Source organism: Mastigoproctus giganteus, chromosome 2 (assembly GCF_048544385.1).
Source record: "Mastigoproctus giganteus isolate SK-2022 chromosome 2, ASM4854438v1, whole genome shotgun sequence".
NCBI classification, from domain to species: domain Eukaryota; kingdom Metazoa; phylum Arthropoda; class Arachnida; order Uropygi; family Thelyphonidae; genus Mastigoproctus; species Mastigoproctus giganteus.
In genome coordinates, this window is record NC_143576.1 from 256,957,427 (window position 1) to 256,976,130 (window position 18,704).

An 18,704-nucleotide genomic window follows, 5' to 3' on the forward strand; every position below is an offset into this window, starting at 1 on the left:
GGTTGTCGATGACATTTTTGTTCCCTCATATTTTACCCCTCCCCCCATTTCTCAGACAAATTTTTTTTCAACAACGATTGTTGGCCCACATGATGTACAAATCCATGCAGAATTTCAAGTCAATAGGTTGAGTGGTTCCAGAGATACAATGCTGTGACAGATGGGCGGACAGACAGACAACCGAGTGACATTATAAGGGTCCTTCGTTAGCCTACAGCCCCTAAAAATAATAAGTAAAAATAAATAACATAAATAAAAATTATTTCATAATAAAGTTTTTGTAGAATATTTCAAATTTTTATTAAGTTCTCATCCGACACCCTCTGCTGACTTCTTTTCTTCCTCTTTGTGTCTCTCTTGCTTAATGACGTTTTCAGAGCAGCCACGAATCAACATATTTTGCTGGTTCGAAGTGGGTCAGCGGTGGGCCTACAAACAGTAGTGAAGAAACTGTTTTTGTCATCAATGAAGCTCTGGTTGGGCTGACAATCAGATTCATTTGTGAAAATCCTTGTTCACATTCACTCGATGAAATTGGTACCGTACTCAGAGCGTCCATCAAATGCTTCAATTCTTCCGAAACCATCTTTTCAATTAAGTATTCTTGAAACTGTAACCTAATTGACAATTTTCTAACTTAAGTTTCACCAAATGCCATCATTTCACATTTAGAAGGTTTAATACCTTCGTTGTCCTCGTTTTCTTTCTCTCGTCATTGGTATTGTCACTAGATCTTAAATTTGAATTTTTTTTTTACCGTGAACATGTAAACAGAGATAGGGAAAATTTACAGAAAAATTTGGATAACGCACTTTTGCGAAACAACAGATGATTATTTGTCTGGGTAAAAGAAAATCACTCCCTCCTAATTCTCGAACGGGACGCTTGATTCATAGCAATGTCCAACCTACGGCCCGCCTGGAAAGTGAACTAAAACAGCATTTTAAATTTTGTTAATTATCAAAAAATTTTTCTCATTAAACGTTTTGTTCAGTAAGTGTAATTGTGTATTGTACTTAATAAAATTTTCGAATATTTTCGATTTTACTTTTACATGCAGCAAGATATGGAAAAAGGAACACACTAAAGAAATCTAACTTCGAATTTTTTTTTGAATATGGCTCCTGTATGGGAAAAGTTTGGACACCACTGCAGTAGAAGGCGGACCGATCCCATTGGGGATACCCCATAATCTGCTCACTGCTGACCAGCACGTCTTCTCCGTATGTGGGACAGGTGGTCGAATAGGTTTTATCAGGTACCACTAAATTGTAGAATAGTAATCCCTTTAGCCCTGTTAATTCAGGCAGCAGCACTAATTGCCTAAATTGCTTGAAGGCCAGAAATGCAAACAGTGCATACCGAGTATATACTCTCCTAATCTGTTCGCTATATGAAAATTTTCTCGCTCAACGGAAAGTATTTTAAATGTAACTTCCAAGGGGAATTCAAAATAATTCGCTATAAAAGGATTTCGTTAAACAGAGGTCTGACTGAGTAATTTAGAATTATAAAAATGGTTATACAGTTTTATGTAGAAAATATCTTAACAATAGACAGTGAAAAATGCAAATTTAGTTAAATAATTTTAAGCTTTTTTGAATAGCAAATTTAAGGAATGTTAGAAATTTCGAAGTGCATTACATCCAAATGTCACACGTTAATAGAGGTGCCGGTATGCCGTACCGTTGTGTACCGTCCCAAAAAAAGCACTGGCTAGCAGTAATCCTAGTGTAATGTATCAGTTGGGTCCCACTAAACTCAACGATATAGATAATGAAAAGGGTTTGGAAGTAACTGTATAGTCTGATATGAAGTTTTATGAACAATGTAGACAGGCTGCTAGCATGATTAAATGGCAATCAAAGTGGTGATTATTCAATTATATAAACCTGGGGTGGGCAGCCTCCTGCCTGTGAATGTTCGTGTTGTGGCCCTATGGTCGTTTTCAAAATATATATAATAATCTGCTTGCTGAAGATTATATATCCTCAAATTACATTTATTTTAATTTTTATTGCTAAAATTCATTAAGGGCTTATGCCTCAGGCTGCAAGAGAATTAGACTACGTACAAGTTAGTGCAATGCATCATATTAGTACACAGCCAATTCTGAATTAGCAAATTATTTGCAAAAGCGGCATCGTTTAAGTTATATATCTCATATTGTGAATACCTTCACGACAAGTAGCCATGACATTGCACTACTTCAAATAAGTAACGCTTCACCCAAAGGAGAAGACTGTTGTTACTTATTCTCATTGGATACCACCACCTGACGGCACCCGTTTCAGGGCTATTTGGCCTTTCTTCGGTGAGTATGGTAGGTACCCAAGTGATGTAATGATGGGAAAACAGTTATGAAGTATATGAAGTGTAATATGATGCAGTTGCACTAACTTGTACGTAGCCTAATTCTCTCGCAGCCTGAGGCATAAGCCCTTAATGCATTTTAGTCTTAATTCATCTTATACATCATTAGGCATTTCTCATATTGTGGAGTTATACTTCATAACTGTTTTGCCATCATTACATCACTTGGGTACCTACCCACTCACCGAAGAAAGGCCAAATAATAGCCCTGAAACGGTGCCATCTGGGTGGTAGTATCCAATGAGAATAAGTAACAACAGTCTTCTCCTGGGTGAAGCGTTACTTATTCCAAGTAGTACAATGTCATGGCAACTCATCGTGAAGGTATTCACAATATTAGATATAACTTAAACAATGCTGCTTCTGGAAATAATTTGCTAATTCAGAATTGGCCGTGTACTAATATGATGCATTTGCTCTGACTTGTACATAGTATAATTTTTATTATATTTGCTGTTATTAAATTGTTTTTAACATTTTGATTGCACGACATGTAATGAATAATTTGAATTTGTGCCATATGTCATGACTCCAGTAAGCAGCAGTATTGTCAAATGGTTAGCAAGCATAGCTTCTAGCAACATTTGTAAGCAGGCATAGACTTGCATGCATCAGTAGTGATTCACAGACACTCTGCCTTGCAGAATGTGATTGCAGTGCAAGTGTATCATGTGTCAATAGCAAATGTCAGTGCATAATTGATTGATAAAGGTAAATAATTTGGAGAGGATTTACCATTTCAATTTTATGAAGCTATTTATTGAAACCATCACGGTGCATAATTGAAAATTTAGGGTTTTATAAAATCTTTAAAATTATAATAATTTTTGATTTCATTTTTTAAATTTTATTTTTGTAATTTTATCTTGAATTTGTATTTCATTTTTCTTATTAATAAAATTATTTATATGTACGAGTATGTATAAATATTATAATAAATAACATAAAACTATGACAAGTTTTTCGTCATGCATCATTTTAATAATCCTAAAAATCGTGGAAAGCTAAAAAAAAAATAGCCTGTGTGTACCTCACAGACATTTTATTTTACCTTCCAATTAAAAAGATTGCCCATCCCTGATATAAAGCAATAGTTTGGCCTCACCTTGAATATTGCATATAGTCTTAGAAACCCCCAGTTTAATAATGATGTACACCTGTTGGAAAAGGTACAGAGAAGAGTGACAAATGCTTATTCTTATCAAAAGAGACTTGAGTTTTGCAAACTACAGTGTTTAGAAACCAGGTATCTGAGTTGTCACCAATCAGGGTGCTTTAAGGCCTTGAACAGTTTGAAAAACTTAAATTAAGAGTTATCCGCACTTCAAGAGGGGATAATTGTAGACTGGATATTCAAAAATTTTCCTTTAGTCAAGGTGTGATTGACTGTTGTTGGACATTTATCAAAATTCAAGGTGGAATTAGATAAATACTTGTAAGAAATAGATAAATGTAAGAAAAGATAAAGCAGAACTTGAAGTCTTTTGTAGTAAGTATCCGTTTGTGTTTTTCACTAATTTTGTAGCTCTTCTCTGTATTTGTTCAGTATTCCCTGCACCAAGTCTGTTTTTTTATATGCTTTCATTCATCACAGTGCTACTGATATTAAATACATTATGGTGGAAATTTGCCACTAGCATCTGTCATGTGTTTCCTGTTCTTACAGTAATATAGTTCCTTTTTTTTTTTTTTTTTTTTTTTTTTTATATGAAAACCCCAAACACGAGAAGTTTGCCTTTAGCCAACAGGTAGTTGATTGCTAGAACAGACTTCCATTTGTTGTTGTGCAAGTTTACAGCTTAAATAAATTTAAGGCTGAACTAGACAAACATTTGGAGTGACTGTATGGGTGAAATGGGAAGAGGGTTTTTTTTTGGCTGATGCTGTATAAGCTTCTTTTTTTTTTTTTTTTTTTTTTTTTTTTTTTTTTTTATGTAAACCCCAAACATGAGAGGTATTGGAACCTATAGTACTTAGTACGTGCTTGGGTTGGAGGTTGAGAGACGAAAGGAGATATTTGTTGACATTAGATTTGAACTTCTGTAGACTGTAATTTTCAGGAAATACGTAAGAAGGAAGGTTGTTCCAGAAAACGGCAGTTGAATGAATAAACGAAGAAGATGAATAGTTGGTTCTGTGAGTTTGAAGTTGGACAGTAAATGGATGTTGTCTGATGGCAGCATGTGTTCGAACTGTTTTGAAAGAGAGAGAGACACACACACACAGAGAGAGAGAGAGCAGAGAGAGAGAGAGAGAGAGAGAGAGAGAGAGAGAGAGAGAGAGAGAGAGAGAGAGAGAGAGAGAGAGAGAGAGAGAGAGAGAGAGAGAGGGAGGGAGGGAGGGAATTATAGAAGCCAATTCAGAAGAACAGTGCACATGGAAGTATCTGTAGACAAAGCATACAGCAGAAAACAGAACATCTATGAAACAGAGAGTGGAGAGACTCTGTTAGAGATGAATCATTAATTAATCTAACTGTCCTTTTCTGAATGGAATCTAGAAGCCTGAGAGAGGTTTTGGGTGCACCACCCCAGATGTGGGAAGAATATTCCATGGCTGGGCGGATTTGCAATTTATACAGAGTGAGCAACAGTTGGAAGAAAAGTAACGCTGAGAGCGAAAGAGAAAACCAAGTTTTTTAGATGCAGAGGAAGCAATATTTGTAATGTGCTTGTGCCAAGAGAGATTAGAAGTCAGGGTAATCCCCAAAAGAGATATATCATTTTCCTTAGAAATCGGAGTGTCACTAAAGATAAGAATGGGAGCAGAAGAATCCTTTTTGTGCGATATAAGAGAAGACTGAGTTTTAGAAAGGTTGAAATCAACTAAGTTGTTTTGCCCCACTGGAGAATTACCTGAAGATCCGTATTTAAGGAATTTGTAGCAGATTTTCGAGAGTTGTAGCTGATTGAGCAGGGCAACGTTTCTCAAAATGGAAAGTGGAATGCAATGTGCTATCATCAGCAAAACTATGGATAGGATTTCCAGTCAATGGAAGAATGTCATTAATATACAAGAGGAAAAGAGTGGGGGAAAACAACTGAGCCTTGGGGAGCACCAGCATTAGTGGAGAAGTTAGAAGACAGAGAGCCATCTACTATCACTCTCAGTGAGCGATCAGAGAGAAAACTAGATAACCAATTACAAAAAACAGTTGGCAATCCATAAGATGGAAGCTTGTTTAGAAGACCTTTATGCCAAACACGATCTGAAGCCTTTGAGGTGTCAAGAACAACTGCTTGTGTTTCACCTAACTTTTCCATTGAATTTGTCCATAAATGGGTAACTTAAGACAGATTATCATGGGTAGATTGACACTGACGGAATCCATACTGGCGATCGTTGATAAGATGGAAGGTTTCTAGGTAGTTTAAGAGTTGGCGGTTAATTGATTTCTCCATTACTTTAGAAAGAGTAGAAGTAATTGCAATGGGACGATAATTGGATGGGAGGGATTTGTCACCCTTTTTAGGAACTGTCTGGATATAAGCAAATTTCCAAGCAGAAGGAAAAACACCTTTGGAATAAGAAAGTAAAAATGGCAGAAAAGAACAGGAGTAAGTTCAGGGGCGCAGGTTTTGAGGACAAGTGGAGAAATACCATCAGGACCTGGAGCTTTCTTAGCATCGAGATTTGTCAAAATCCTTCTGATATCCTTTTGAAGGAAGACCACAGGAGGCATTGAATGGCGCATGGTGAGATGTGTTTTACCAAGATCATTAATACATGAGTTGGAAGAAAAATGGGATGCTAGCAGGTTAGTTTTATCCTTGGCCATAATTAAAAACAGAACCATCTGGTTTTGACAGAGGTGGGAGCAGAGATGGGCAAAAGTTGCGGCCAATTGCTTTGGCAAGAGACTTGAATGCTCGGCTACCATTACGGCAAGAAGCAAGTTTTCTACTCTTAGCCTGTTCAAAATCTATTTTGAACTGATTAATGACCGCTTTACAATTGTTGTTAGCTTTGGTGTTGGCAGAAAATGAAACTGAAGAATTGAAACAAGCCAATTGCGATATGCAACATTCTTCTCCTGAACGGCCTTGGCACATTTATTGGAAAACCAGGGTTTAGATAAAGGACGAGAATTTAAAGTGCAGTGTAGGATAAAGGATTCCATTCCTACAAGAATAATTTCACTGAAACGATCTGAGCAAACGTTGACATCAGAAGTTTTGAAACAATCCGACCAAGGAAAAGAAATCTCGCAGGTCATCCCATTTTGCGTTTTTGTAATGCCAAATAATATAAGGTTGGGAATAGCCATGAGATAAAGGTTCCATTGGAGAAGGGACAATCACCAAGTTGTGATCTGAAGTTCCTAAAGGACCTCTCAATTTGACCGTGTACTTAGAAGGGTTGTCTGTGAGAAAAAGATCAAGCAGGGTCTGTGTGACTAGAAAACGGAAGCCAGCTGGAGTTGTGAACATTAAAATCAGATTGTAAAGAGAGGAAGTCAAAAAGAGCTCTAAGTGATTAGTGGAGTTAGGAGAACAGTAGAGACAACAGATGAAATTGATAGAATGAGGTAGAGAGATTTTAAGCCAGAGAACATCGAAAAGGAGGAGATTCCAAATTACCAAGTCTCTGACAGGGAATATCGGAACGGACATATGCACAAGTACCACTTTTGGGGCGAAAGGAATCATACAGCGAATAATTTTGGCAACTGAGATGAGCAGTAGTTGAATCAACCAATAACTGAGATTCTGTCAGAAAAAGTACATGGGGTTTGGCAGACTGAAAGTTGAAATGGAGATCATTGAGATTAGAATTGAGATCACGTATATTTGTGAAATGAACTAGGAAATGTTCTATTTAGTTCAAGTGCCTCCTGTTTTTTTTTTTTTTTTTTTTTACTTTAAATGCCTGCATTTTCTTTATTTTAAACCTGTGACTTCATGTGTTTAGGTTTAGTATAGCAAACATGCCATTCTAGTTTTTGATTTTTTTTTTTTTTTTTAAGTTGTGAATCAGTGGTGTGCATCTATGTATGGAGATTCTTTCAGCTTCATCTTTATCTTCATGTCATAACACTACTCATTTCATATTAATGCTTTATTAGCGTAGTCATTTTGGATACTAATAAGGGGAGCTCTCTATAAAAAAAAAAAAAAAAAACATGAAGCTGGTGCCTCAAAATTTATTTTACTGTGTTAAAATTATTGTTGTTGTAAATGACCACTGATTATCCTGCTCTGATTAACTGTGTTTAGTGATTTTGAAAATTATTTTATATAATTTTTAATTGTGATTAAAATTTTTGTTATTTTTAAATGATGTGCTAATTCAGTTGATGAAGAAAGCCAATAGAAGAAAAGAACAAGAACCAGATTTTGAAGAAAAACGACTGAATTTAAGTATTGATGAAAATGATAGAATGACAATGGATTATGACAAAGAAAATGAATTTTATGGGAGGACACCATATAAGCGCCCCGAAGCATATGGTTACTTCAGGTGACTTTTCATTGATATTTTGTGTTATACTGTATATTATTAAGGACAAAAAATTAGTAACTAATTTATTATAGCTTGTTATTTAAGATTAATAAAATTAACTTATAACATTAGGTAATAGAAATTAAAAATTATTTATTAATTAGAAATACTTCTTTAGAAAAAAAAATGAACTATAGAGAAAGTAGTGTGTCATTAATACATCATATTACAATGTGTTATAATCTCTTCAACTGTGTTAAATAAAAACACAGACTGAAAAACTGCTACTGTCTTTTGTTTTTTTTATTTTTAATAATCAGGTGTTAAAAGGTAGCATAAAACAGGTGCAAGCTCATGTCTTGAGAACATATGGATAATAAATGCAATTGGGAACTAGAGTTTTCTTGGTATGATGTACAGAATTCTTTTGATGTCCTTCTGTCAGATTGGCTACGGGAGGCATTGAGCAAAAATATATTGTATAATTTGAGAATTTACCAAGGTCACCAATATAAGATTTAGAAGTAAAGTGGGATGATAATAGATCAGCTTTATCTTTAGCTGAGATTGAGATGAAATAAAACCATTAATTTTTAACTGAGGTGGAAGTATAAATGGACAGAAGTTGTGGCTGATGTCTTTGACAATACACCAGAAGATATAACTAGGACAAGGAGCAAGTTTTCTACTTGTAGCCTGTTTAAAATCAAGTTTTGATTGGTTAGTAATTGTTTTACAATATTTGCAAATTTTAGTGGAGTGCTACTCAAAGTGGTCTGTGGACCTATGGTGGTCCGCAGTTAATTGGAAATTCATTCATGAACATTACTGGTCCATGACGATTCTTCCGTTACCAGTCCGCAACAATTGTACTTTACAAAAGTACTGGTCTGCAATGGAATGGAAATAAAAGGAACTGGTCCTTCATCACCGATAGTTTTAGAAGCACTGCTCTAGTGTACTGCTAGGCATAAAATGAAACTGTAGATTTTAATATAAGCCAATTGTGATATGCTACATTATCTTGCTCAACCTAAAAAAATTTTTGGAAAACCAATGTTTATGCAAACAATGAGATTTTAGGTGGAATGTGGAATAATGGATTTCATTCCTACAAGAATAATCTCCAATTCAGTTTGAACAAGCATTGGAATCAGATGATTCAAGCCAGCTAGTAATCAAACCAAGGATAAGAGGAATAGAAATCATGAGATCATCGCATTTTTCAATCTTGTAATGCTAAATAACCTGAGGATGAAACTGGTCATGAGTGAAAAATGCTCTAATGGAGAAAAGATCATCACCAAGTTATGGTTTGAGGTGACCAAAAGACCACTAACATTAGCTATGTACTTTGATTTTTTGTTAGGAAAAGATAAACTGTTGGGTGTGTAGGTCGGATTGTCTGGTTTTCTGATAGGTGAATACATATTGTGTAAGGTTATCAGTAATTGCATATGCCTCAGCATTTCAATTTCACCCATCTGGGTCTGTGTAACATTTCTATGATGTCATCTGCAGTGGTGAACATTAAAATTGCCCCACCATTAGCAAAGTTTGACTGGAGAAAATTGTGCTTACAAGAAAGGTCAGAGTTCCAAGAGATCAGTAGACAAGGAATATCAGATTGGAGAGCTGAAGTGGACCAAAAGAAATGTGTATGCGTACTTCTTCAGCTATTTTTCAATTAGTCATTCTCGATTAAATTGTGCCCTTCAACTGTCCATTTATTTCTACTGGTTGAATGATATCCAGAATGAATTTTGATAGATATTTACCCCACTTTAAAACAACAGAACTATTCAAAACCCATGCATGGTTTATTTTTACATTTCCAAATATTAGTTGCATTGGTTGTCTTTAGTCACTTGTGTTTCTGATTTTCCTGTAAAGTTCAATTCACATACTGTGTTGTACATTTTAAATTGTATAAATGTCACACATCACAGACATGTCCTGGCTTCTGAAATGCTGAACACGAACAACTGAAGCAACGAATGAGCTGCAAACACACTGAATATACAATTAACATATAATGTGACTAGATATAGTAGTGTATCTGCATGGTACAGTTTAACAGATATACATAGTCTCAATAAATTGATCAGTCCCTTCATGGTTTAAATACTTGTATATTTATTATAGTATTTTTTAATTAGATATGATGAAGCTCCTGATAGTTATGATAATGGTGAGCGAGAGGCTAGAGACTATTGGCGTGGAGGGCGTTATGAAAACTTTGAAGTTCGCTGGTCAAGGCAAAATGCAGAGCATAAGGTACTAGTCTTAGAACAAACAAACACTTTCATAAGTAGCTAGACTAAATCACTGCTGATCTTTTGATGTTCATTTCTAATGTTTTGCTGCAGTTAAGTTGATGAAGTGCATGCTATATTTATATTATAACACTAGATATTTCTAAATGTGAGTTTTTAATACTTTACTAAATTGGTATTCTATAGTAAACATTACAATTCAGCTATCAGAATAGCTCAATTACTTAAATAACAGATTGGCTGTGTTTCTAGTGGATACTGCTTTAGAATCCTGTCATACCAGACCAAAAGAGTGACCAGAACAAAGAAAAGACTTTTCTACAAACAAAACCTAATGAATTATTATCACAATTGAAATTATAAGATGTTTTGGCTCCTGATTTAGCCTTTACTCAGGATTCTAAAGTAGAATCTAGAAACAGCATTCTATATTTTAGTATTTGAACTCTTCTGGTAGTTGAAATTTATAATAGAGATTTACAACAGAATACTAGTAAAATAAAATATTAAAAATAGTAGGTGTGTTCCCTTTATTAATCATTGTCATATAATGGCCTTCTCTGTTTATACTAGAAATTTGATTTATATTCTTGAGTATTTGGCAATTCTCAAATAGAATGCATCATTTTGTAATATTTTGGGTGTTTCCTTGAAACTGTGGGTTAAATGTGGTATAATAAAATTATTCTTTTTATTATTACTACTATTTTTTTAAATTTCAATAAAGGAATTTTAAGAAAATATAAATTTAATCCTTGTTTTGATTTCAGAATATATACTGATGTGCCGAAATGTTATGACCACCTATTGCCATCTTTCACTGTAATAACTTGCACCTGGCATGGCATTGACTGAAGGTGTCCTCAGATATCCTGAACCAGCTGGACAGAATGACATCCTAGAGTTCATCATCAGAGCAGGACACTGGAATGGACTGGTGAATGCTGCATTCCAACTACATCCCACAAATTTTTGATGAGATTGATGTCAGGGTAATTTGTTGGCCAGGGGAATGCTTGGACATGGTTCCTCAAACCATTCTTGCACAATGTGGGCTTTGTAGTACAGGAGCATTGTCTTGTTGAAAGTGTTTAGTGCTATCTGGATACACAGTCACCGCGTAGCACAAAACCTGGTATGAAATGCCAAGGTTCAATTGGGATGAGGGGACCCAGTGTTGTTCATGAAAATACCCCTCAAACCATATCACTGTCACCAGCCTGTTTCCATCCAACTGTACAGTCTGATTGCAGCTATTTATCTGCTTGCTGTCTAATATGCACCTGTCCATTGACTTGGTGGATCTGGAACCTTGATTCATCAGACCAAGTGACCCTTTTCCAGTTGTTCAGTGTCCAGGAAAGTGCTTCTGGGTCCACTGCAGCCTGAGGTATCTGATGGTTAGTCATTATGGGCATGCAAATGGGTCGCCTACTCCATAGGTCTGTCTGTGAGTGAGCCCACTGGATGGTGTTATCCAGTGGGCTCACTTTGCTTGGAAAAATTTCTCTGCACACCCCGGTTGTAGTATGCCATTAATTGAGGGATCGTGAACCATCCGTTGTCTCAGACTGCAAATGCCAACCACTGTTAACCTTGACTGTCAAACATTGGTGGTCTCCCCCATTTGTGGTTGTGTCCTTGCCTTTCCCTATTGCAGGGGCTTCGTACTGATAGACACTATATATGCTGCACTGATCAGTGACATCACTCCTAGGTGCTGTGGGATGCATCCACTTGTAAAGATGGGAATGATTATAATGTTTTGTCTCATGAGTGTATTCATTGTTAAACTGATTGTAGCTGAGGATAATTTTTATTAACCCTTTCAGCAGTAAGTTTGCCATTATATGGGTGGGTCTCCCATAATGAATTTTTGTTACTATTGGGCTCTGAGGTGTGAGTTTTTTGTGTATCTTTTAAATTTTGTAAAAATAAAAACATTGAACGTAAATTCTTTTTTTAAATATTACTTTGCTGTAATTCTGACTCTACTGCCCAACACTAGAATAAAATTGTCAAAAATCAAATCGGAATTAAAAAAAAAAAAAGTAAATAAAACCTGTCGTTACTTTTTTTGATGCCATAATATCGTCTTTATCTATTTAATTATTACTTGATTTGGTTTTATCAAAATCTGGATCTCAATTCCATAGAAATCAACTAGCGTAATATATCATTACAAACTATCTATAATGAATTGGAAACACAGATCAATATTACAGCCTATCATGCAGAGAATTTTGAGCAAATGGTTTTGCCTAAAAGCAGGCTAAGGGATGTTGTGGATGATTATAATGAAGAATATTTTGTCAGCTCTTTCATTTTCGATGATAAGTATATTTTTCATATGAATTGACCTAGTGAATAAACAAAATGTTAGCATCTGGGGAAATGAGAAACCGTGTAGAGCTCATTTATGACAGCACCAAAGTGACATGTTTTGTGCTCTTATGTGAAGGTTTATGGTCTGTTTTTTTCTTTGTGTGATTATCTGTCACCTGCAATTGTGTTTCTTGACACGTTAAAAATCTTTCTTCTATCATGGATCATTGAAGAAGAATCAGTCCATTTACTAACAAAACAGTAAACCCACTCATTTCTTCATGTCTGTGAATTTCTGGATTGGACTGTCAACTAATTCCATTGCTTTCACAATCCCTGTACCCACACTGCTGAATTTTTTTACCAATCTGGGATTTCCTTGAAGGTCTGATTTATCAATTACCATTATCAGTAAAATAATACAAATTGAAGAACACAATCAGATTTATATGCTGTGTAGGCAACTCCTGATGGTTTAGAATTGGGAAGCATGTGTGTTGTTTACTGGTGGCAGTCACTTTGAGATGTTACAGTCACTGATTGAAATTTCTAGACTTCAAGGCATTCATTTGGTACTTGGTATGTTTTATTAAATTCAAAATACACAATGTTTTTTTTGGAAACTATAGTACTTGAGTGTATAAGTTGAAAAGACACATTGTATTGTACTTGGTGTTGTACTTGAATTTCTAGAGGTTGTAATTTTTGTGGAATACATAAGCAGGAAAGATGTTCCAAAAAAAAAAAAAAAACAAACAAACAAACACAAAAGCGATAAGTGAACAAGAAAAAAAAAAAAATAGTTTATCAGAACTATGAATGAATATTGCCGAACTGATGCATGTATGAAGACTGGTGTGCGGGGAAAAAATAAAATTAAAGCAGAAAATAGAATTAGAAATTCACATTCAGAGGAGAACAGAACTTTGGAAAAGTTAGAAAAAATATGAAACTGAAATTAAATATCTATATGATAAGGAGAAGAGAAGTGTGTGTGTGTGTGTGTGTGTGTGTGTGTGTGTGTGTGTGTGTGTAAAACTATGAAAGCAGTGCTGTGATATACTTATTCAGGGAAAGTTACAAGTTAGGATTATCAGTAAAGATATGCAGTCTTGTCTGGAAATGTGATTGGTGTTGAAGATGGCCACTGGAACATTTGACATTTTCATAAATCATAAGAGCCCCCCCCCCCTTTTTTTTTTTTTTTTTTTAAAGCTCAGAAGTATATTATATGTATGACACTCATTCAAGGAATAACACGGAGCTGGGTTATAGAAGGATTGGAATTAAGCTTTATTCTCAGCACTGGAATTGATGGAGATCAGCATTTAAAGAACTAGTGGTGAATTTTTGAAGTTGTAGCTGTTTGAACAGAGAAGGGTTTGTTTGATTATAAAGTGGATTGTAGTGTAGTATACTATCATCAACAAAACTATGATTAGGATTTTCAGCCAGTGGGAAGTTAGCAATATAGAGGTAAAGAAGAGCGTGTGAAAGAAAGAAAGAAGCTTAAGAAAATCCAGCATTATTTTGAGTTTTAAAACAGGAAGTTATATACCGTCATGTGTAATTACCAGTGAGGAACCTGATAATTGCATGCAGTGGATGGTAGAAACTTTCAAAAATTGGAGGCATACTAAAAGATAAAAGTTTGTTTATTAAAATGTTTAATTAGCATTGCAGGAATGTTTATATTTTGTCTATTCCTGATGCTCGAGGCCTTTTCTAATAGATAAAGATTGTTTAGAAGACCTTTATGATAAACATGATTAAAAGCCCAAGAAAGTTGGGAAAAACTGGTCGAGTTTCTCTGAACGTTTAAGGCACCATTGGCATATGGATTAATATAAGTTCAGTAGAACAAAAATTATAATGGAGGATTTTCACGCTTTTTAGAAATTGGCTGGATATGAGCAAATTTCCATTTTTAGCCATATTGGCATATATGCATAATGTGCTTATTGTTTTCCATCCATCCATCCATCCATCCATCCATCCATCCATCCATCCATCCACATCCATCCATCCGTCTGTGTGTCCACCTGATTACTAGTTGGATGGCATTTGCCCTATGTAGACATAAGTGAACAAGTCTCCTGGATTTATCTCTATACTTGTGTTTTTAGACCATCCCCCCCTTAGTGAATATGTCCCCTTGAAAGAAGAAACTGTGTGAGTTGACAGACAGTCTTGGTTCTTCTGTCAGTGAGAGAATAGCGCTCTGCTTAATGAAAATTGTTTTGCCATTTTATCGTTGCTTTGAAGTCACCATTAACGTTAGAAAATGGATGCCTTATACCGTTATATTTTTCTCTCACTGTCAGAATTTTATTTTCTGTTGGCATTTGTCCCCTAAGCTGGGGTGACAAATTGTCTTTGATAATTCTGGAACTTAGGGGAGGCTGTTTTGGGACTGATGAGACATTTTTTATCTTGAAATTCCAGTCTATAGCCAGCCTATTTAAAATTTTGGCTTTGCCTACATGATAATTCTAAGTTGTTGTTTTGGTTTCATGCTTCCACCATATTGTCTTCCTCGTTTGAATAGCCAATCCTGTTAAAGGTCAGAAGTTTTTGGAGGGAACTTTATTAAAATGAAAGCTACCATTTTATTTTACATGGCTGCCCCCATTTGGAGGTTGCCATTTTGATTCACGATCGTGTTATAATCAGTTTATGTGGTATTTCAATGTGACCGCCATTTTGAAGGGAGTTTTACTATCTTAAGAAAAAATTATTAGTGTCACTCTTGAACTGCATCATGGGAGTTTTGTTCTTACTGCTTAGATATTGAGTTATTTAATATGGTTATGGAAAATGTCTGCTTACATATACTCAGTTGCAAAATTTATGGGAACATTCTTGGTGGTGCTTTATGTTTTGTTTTTGAGGTGTGATTGCAAAGCTTACTGATATATATACTAGTGTAACAAAATATTAGGTGATCTAAACATTTAAAACTACATTTATAGTCTTGATTCCTTTAAATATAACTATATTTGTTCTTAAAGTTGGAAAATTTATATATATGAGGCTTCAAAGTATTAGAAAAAATTTTTGGGCTAAATTGGGCTGTTAAATTGAAACGTAAATTTCTCAGCTTCTGTGGGGTCTTTTGTTGTGATCCTAAGTTCCTTCAACATTTAACAAGTTCCTCTTTCTTCCCCCAAGGCTCATAGCTCCCTCTGGTGGGAAATAACTGAGTTAGTGGTTTTTCTCCTTAAATATGCCCCGAAACTTTTGGTAAGGGTCTGCATAGGCTTCCTTACAGTGTCTTTCATCTTGTAACAAACTTTCAGCCAATTATATCAATTATTACACAAGTTACGGCACTTACTAAAAAATCAGCTTTTCATCCGGCTATTTTTGCCATATTTTAAGAAAAACTCCAAACCTCGATTACTCGAGTTCTATTTGTTGGATTCTTTTCAAATTTGGTGGGTACCCTGTTCTACTGAAGATCCTTCTAATTCCTCAGTGTCGCCCCCTGGCGACAATTTTTGTTTGACAAAATAATTTTCTTTTGATCCTGTCCCTCAGAAGTCTTTTCTAACCACAAATATGGCTGACTCTGGTTGTAAAAAAAGTCCCTTCTGCATCGTCTTCTTCCGTTGCTAACTCTGCTGAGTCTTCAAGTTCTCAGGATACTGAGAGGTTTCCATTAGATTCTGCTGAAAATGTTTTAAAAGCTTATGATTTTGCCAAGGTTCAATTTAATACAATATTGAACAAAAATGTACTTAAGCCAAAGGTCTTAGCTAAAGCCTTGCGCCTTTTTAGTAATTTTGATAATATTGTTCAGGGGGTAGCTTCCTCCCTGAATGACTCATTAACAAAGATTAAAGAACTTGTGGAGATTGATGGCCAAAAGGATGCTCGTGCAAGGGAGAGTTTTGCTTTGGTTGAGCTTTCGAGAACCAAACTTGGCGAGGTAATCTTACATAACACTGAGTTGACAGAGGAACTTAATCGGAAATCTTCTTTAATCTCTGAATTAAAGGAAAAATTGGCCTCCCTGACTGATTCTCCTCAAGAAATAAAAAACCTAACAGACTTGGTTTCTTTTAAAGAGCTCCAGATCTCCGATCTTAACTCAAAAATAACCATTTTGGAGGAAATGGTTCGGAGTCAGGATACATCATTGACTACCCTCAATGATAAAAAGGAAAACTTGGAATTACAATCTAAATTGGATCTTATTGCGGAGCGTATAGAATCTATCAATGTCAACTTGAAATCTCTGCATTTTCCTGACAAATCCTCACTCTCTTCTGCTGAAATAAAGGAAAACACTTTGTTGCCTTCTCAAGCTGTAGTTTCGTCTTCCGACTCTATTAAACATGTTGTTCTGGTTAAAACGGATGAAAACTGTTCTCTAATAAATGGAGAAGTTCGTAATACCCTTATTAAAGATTTTAAAGCAGAATTCAAGAACGGGAGAATTAAATCAATTAAAACCATTAGAGACCGTGGTGTGATCGTTGAAACTGCCTCTTCAACGGACATAGCCCTTCTTCAAAACTGTCCAAAGTTACGTGACCTTCATCTTAAAACTTCTCTACCTATGAAAAAGAATCCTACTATGGTACTATATGATGTGCCAAGAAATACTACTGAGGAAAGCCTTTTAGATGACATCTTTGTCAGAAATTTCTTTAGCTCTGAACTTTCTCAAACTGACTTTAACAAGGAAATCAAAGTTCGTTTTAAAATTAAGGCGAAAAATAAAGATAACTTACACTGGATCTTGGAAGTCTCCCCTCGCATAAGATGTTCTTTTCTTGGCCATAGTGGTCGTATTTTCTTTGAGTGTGCGATGCATACAGTTAAAGATTTCTTTATAACAACTCGATGTACAAACTGTCTGCAGTATGGACACATTGCCAAATACTGCAGACAAAAATCTCCAACCTGTGGACATTGTGGTCTTTCGGGGCACCAAGCTTCATCATGTCCTACTCCCGATGTTCCTGTATCCTGTCCGAATTGTACTCTTAGAAGGATGGTAATCATTCTTTCAAGGACCGGAATTGTCCAGTGTACTTAGCTGCTCTAGACTCTGTTAGGGCTAAAACAAATCTGTGTTGAAAATTAACCTATACTTTTATTAATACAGTTAAGTTGCTATTCATCCAGTTTATAGCAAGTTTTTCTTTAAGATTTTACCTGACCTTAACCCTGTTGTTGGTTTTTTATATAAATTGTAAACTATACTGTAACTGGTTGGTTATTGGAATTATTTTTAAACCTGACCTGATTAATAATATTTAATCTTGTGTGATTGTTGATTTTAGTGTTTTTCAACTGTTTTGTTTCTAAACTATAATTACGCTTAACATTACTCGTAACATTTGTTTAATTAAAATTGGTTATTTAGTTTTTATTTTTCTCCCTGAGGTTGGTACTATAAAATTAATTGTTTAATCATTGAAGTAATCTCTGCTGGCACTTGTCTTGTTGGGATAGTATTGTACATAGATGAGTGATTGTTTGATAGATTTTTCCTTGGCAGGGGTTCAGCCATCTGGGACTTGGTTCCCCCTGGCTGAGGAGGCTAAATCTATCTGTCTCTGCTTGCAGATTAATAACAATTGTACATATTGAATGAGATCATTGTATAAGTATTTTCCATCAGAGTGTTGGAAATAATTTTGCCCAGGGTGTAGCCACTCAGGACTTGGTTCCCTGTTAGTGATTGTCTTAAATAATTGTTTCTGCTCGCAGATCAATACAATTATACTGTATATTAAGTATCATGTCTTTTTCAAGTGCCAGCTACCTTGTATTAATTATGTAAAATTTTTCCCACAGGTTGTGGGTTAGTTAATTGACTCAGTAGCAATATAGTGCTAGTTTGGTTGTGTGGTGCCCTCAGGGAGTTTGGTTGGTCTAATCGGACTAACTAAATGGTTTAGTCTTATTATTCTAAATTATAAGCTATCTACACAAGTTTTGCTTCAAAGATTAGTTGTAATCTTTTAATTTCCTCTAAGCTCTTTTCTCCCGCTCAACTCTCCCCTATTTATTTGAAATTAATTTTACTGAATTCTAATTTTCTTCTGTCCTGTTAACTCCTTTGTAAAATTCGTTTTATCTTCCTATTTATTTTCTAAAAACATTTTTGTTCCTTACAAAATTCTTTCCTTCTAGCTAGTCAAAAAGTTATTCATCCTAAGTAGTTTCTTTTATAGTAGTTCCTGGCTGCCTCCTCGTGGCTAGGGACGGGAGTCGGGGGTTGGAGCATCTCTTCGCTCTCAACCCCCTGCTGCTAAAGCCAGGCGCCGGCAT

General features: G+C 35.4%; 1 protein-coding gene across 10 annotated transcripts in view; it reads left to right on the top strand.

The window, feature by feature from the left end:
• The window catches only part of LOC150090406 (uncharacterized), a 390,346-nt gene that overhangs the window by 107,587 nt on the left and 264,055 nt on the right, over positions 1–18,704 (top strand). For all 10 annotated transcript variants that reach the window (XM_090389862.1, XM_090389864.1, XM_090389859.1 and 7 more), the window contains 2 exons: positions 7,667–7,833; positions 9,975–10,092. In XM_090389862.1, coding sequence (XP_090245988.1) covers positions 7,667–7,833; positions 9,975–10,092 — 285 coding nt within the window. The remainder of the gene's footprint in view (positions 1–7,666; positions 7,834–9,974; positions 10,093–18,704) is intronic.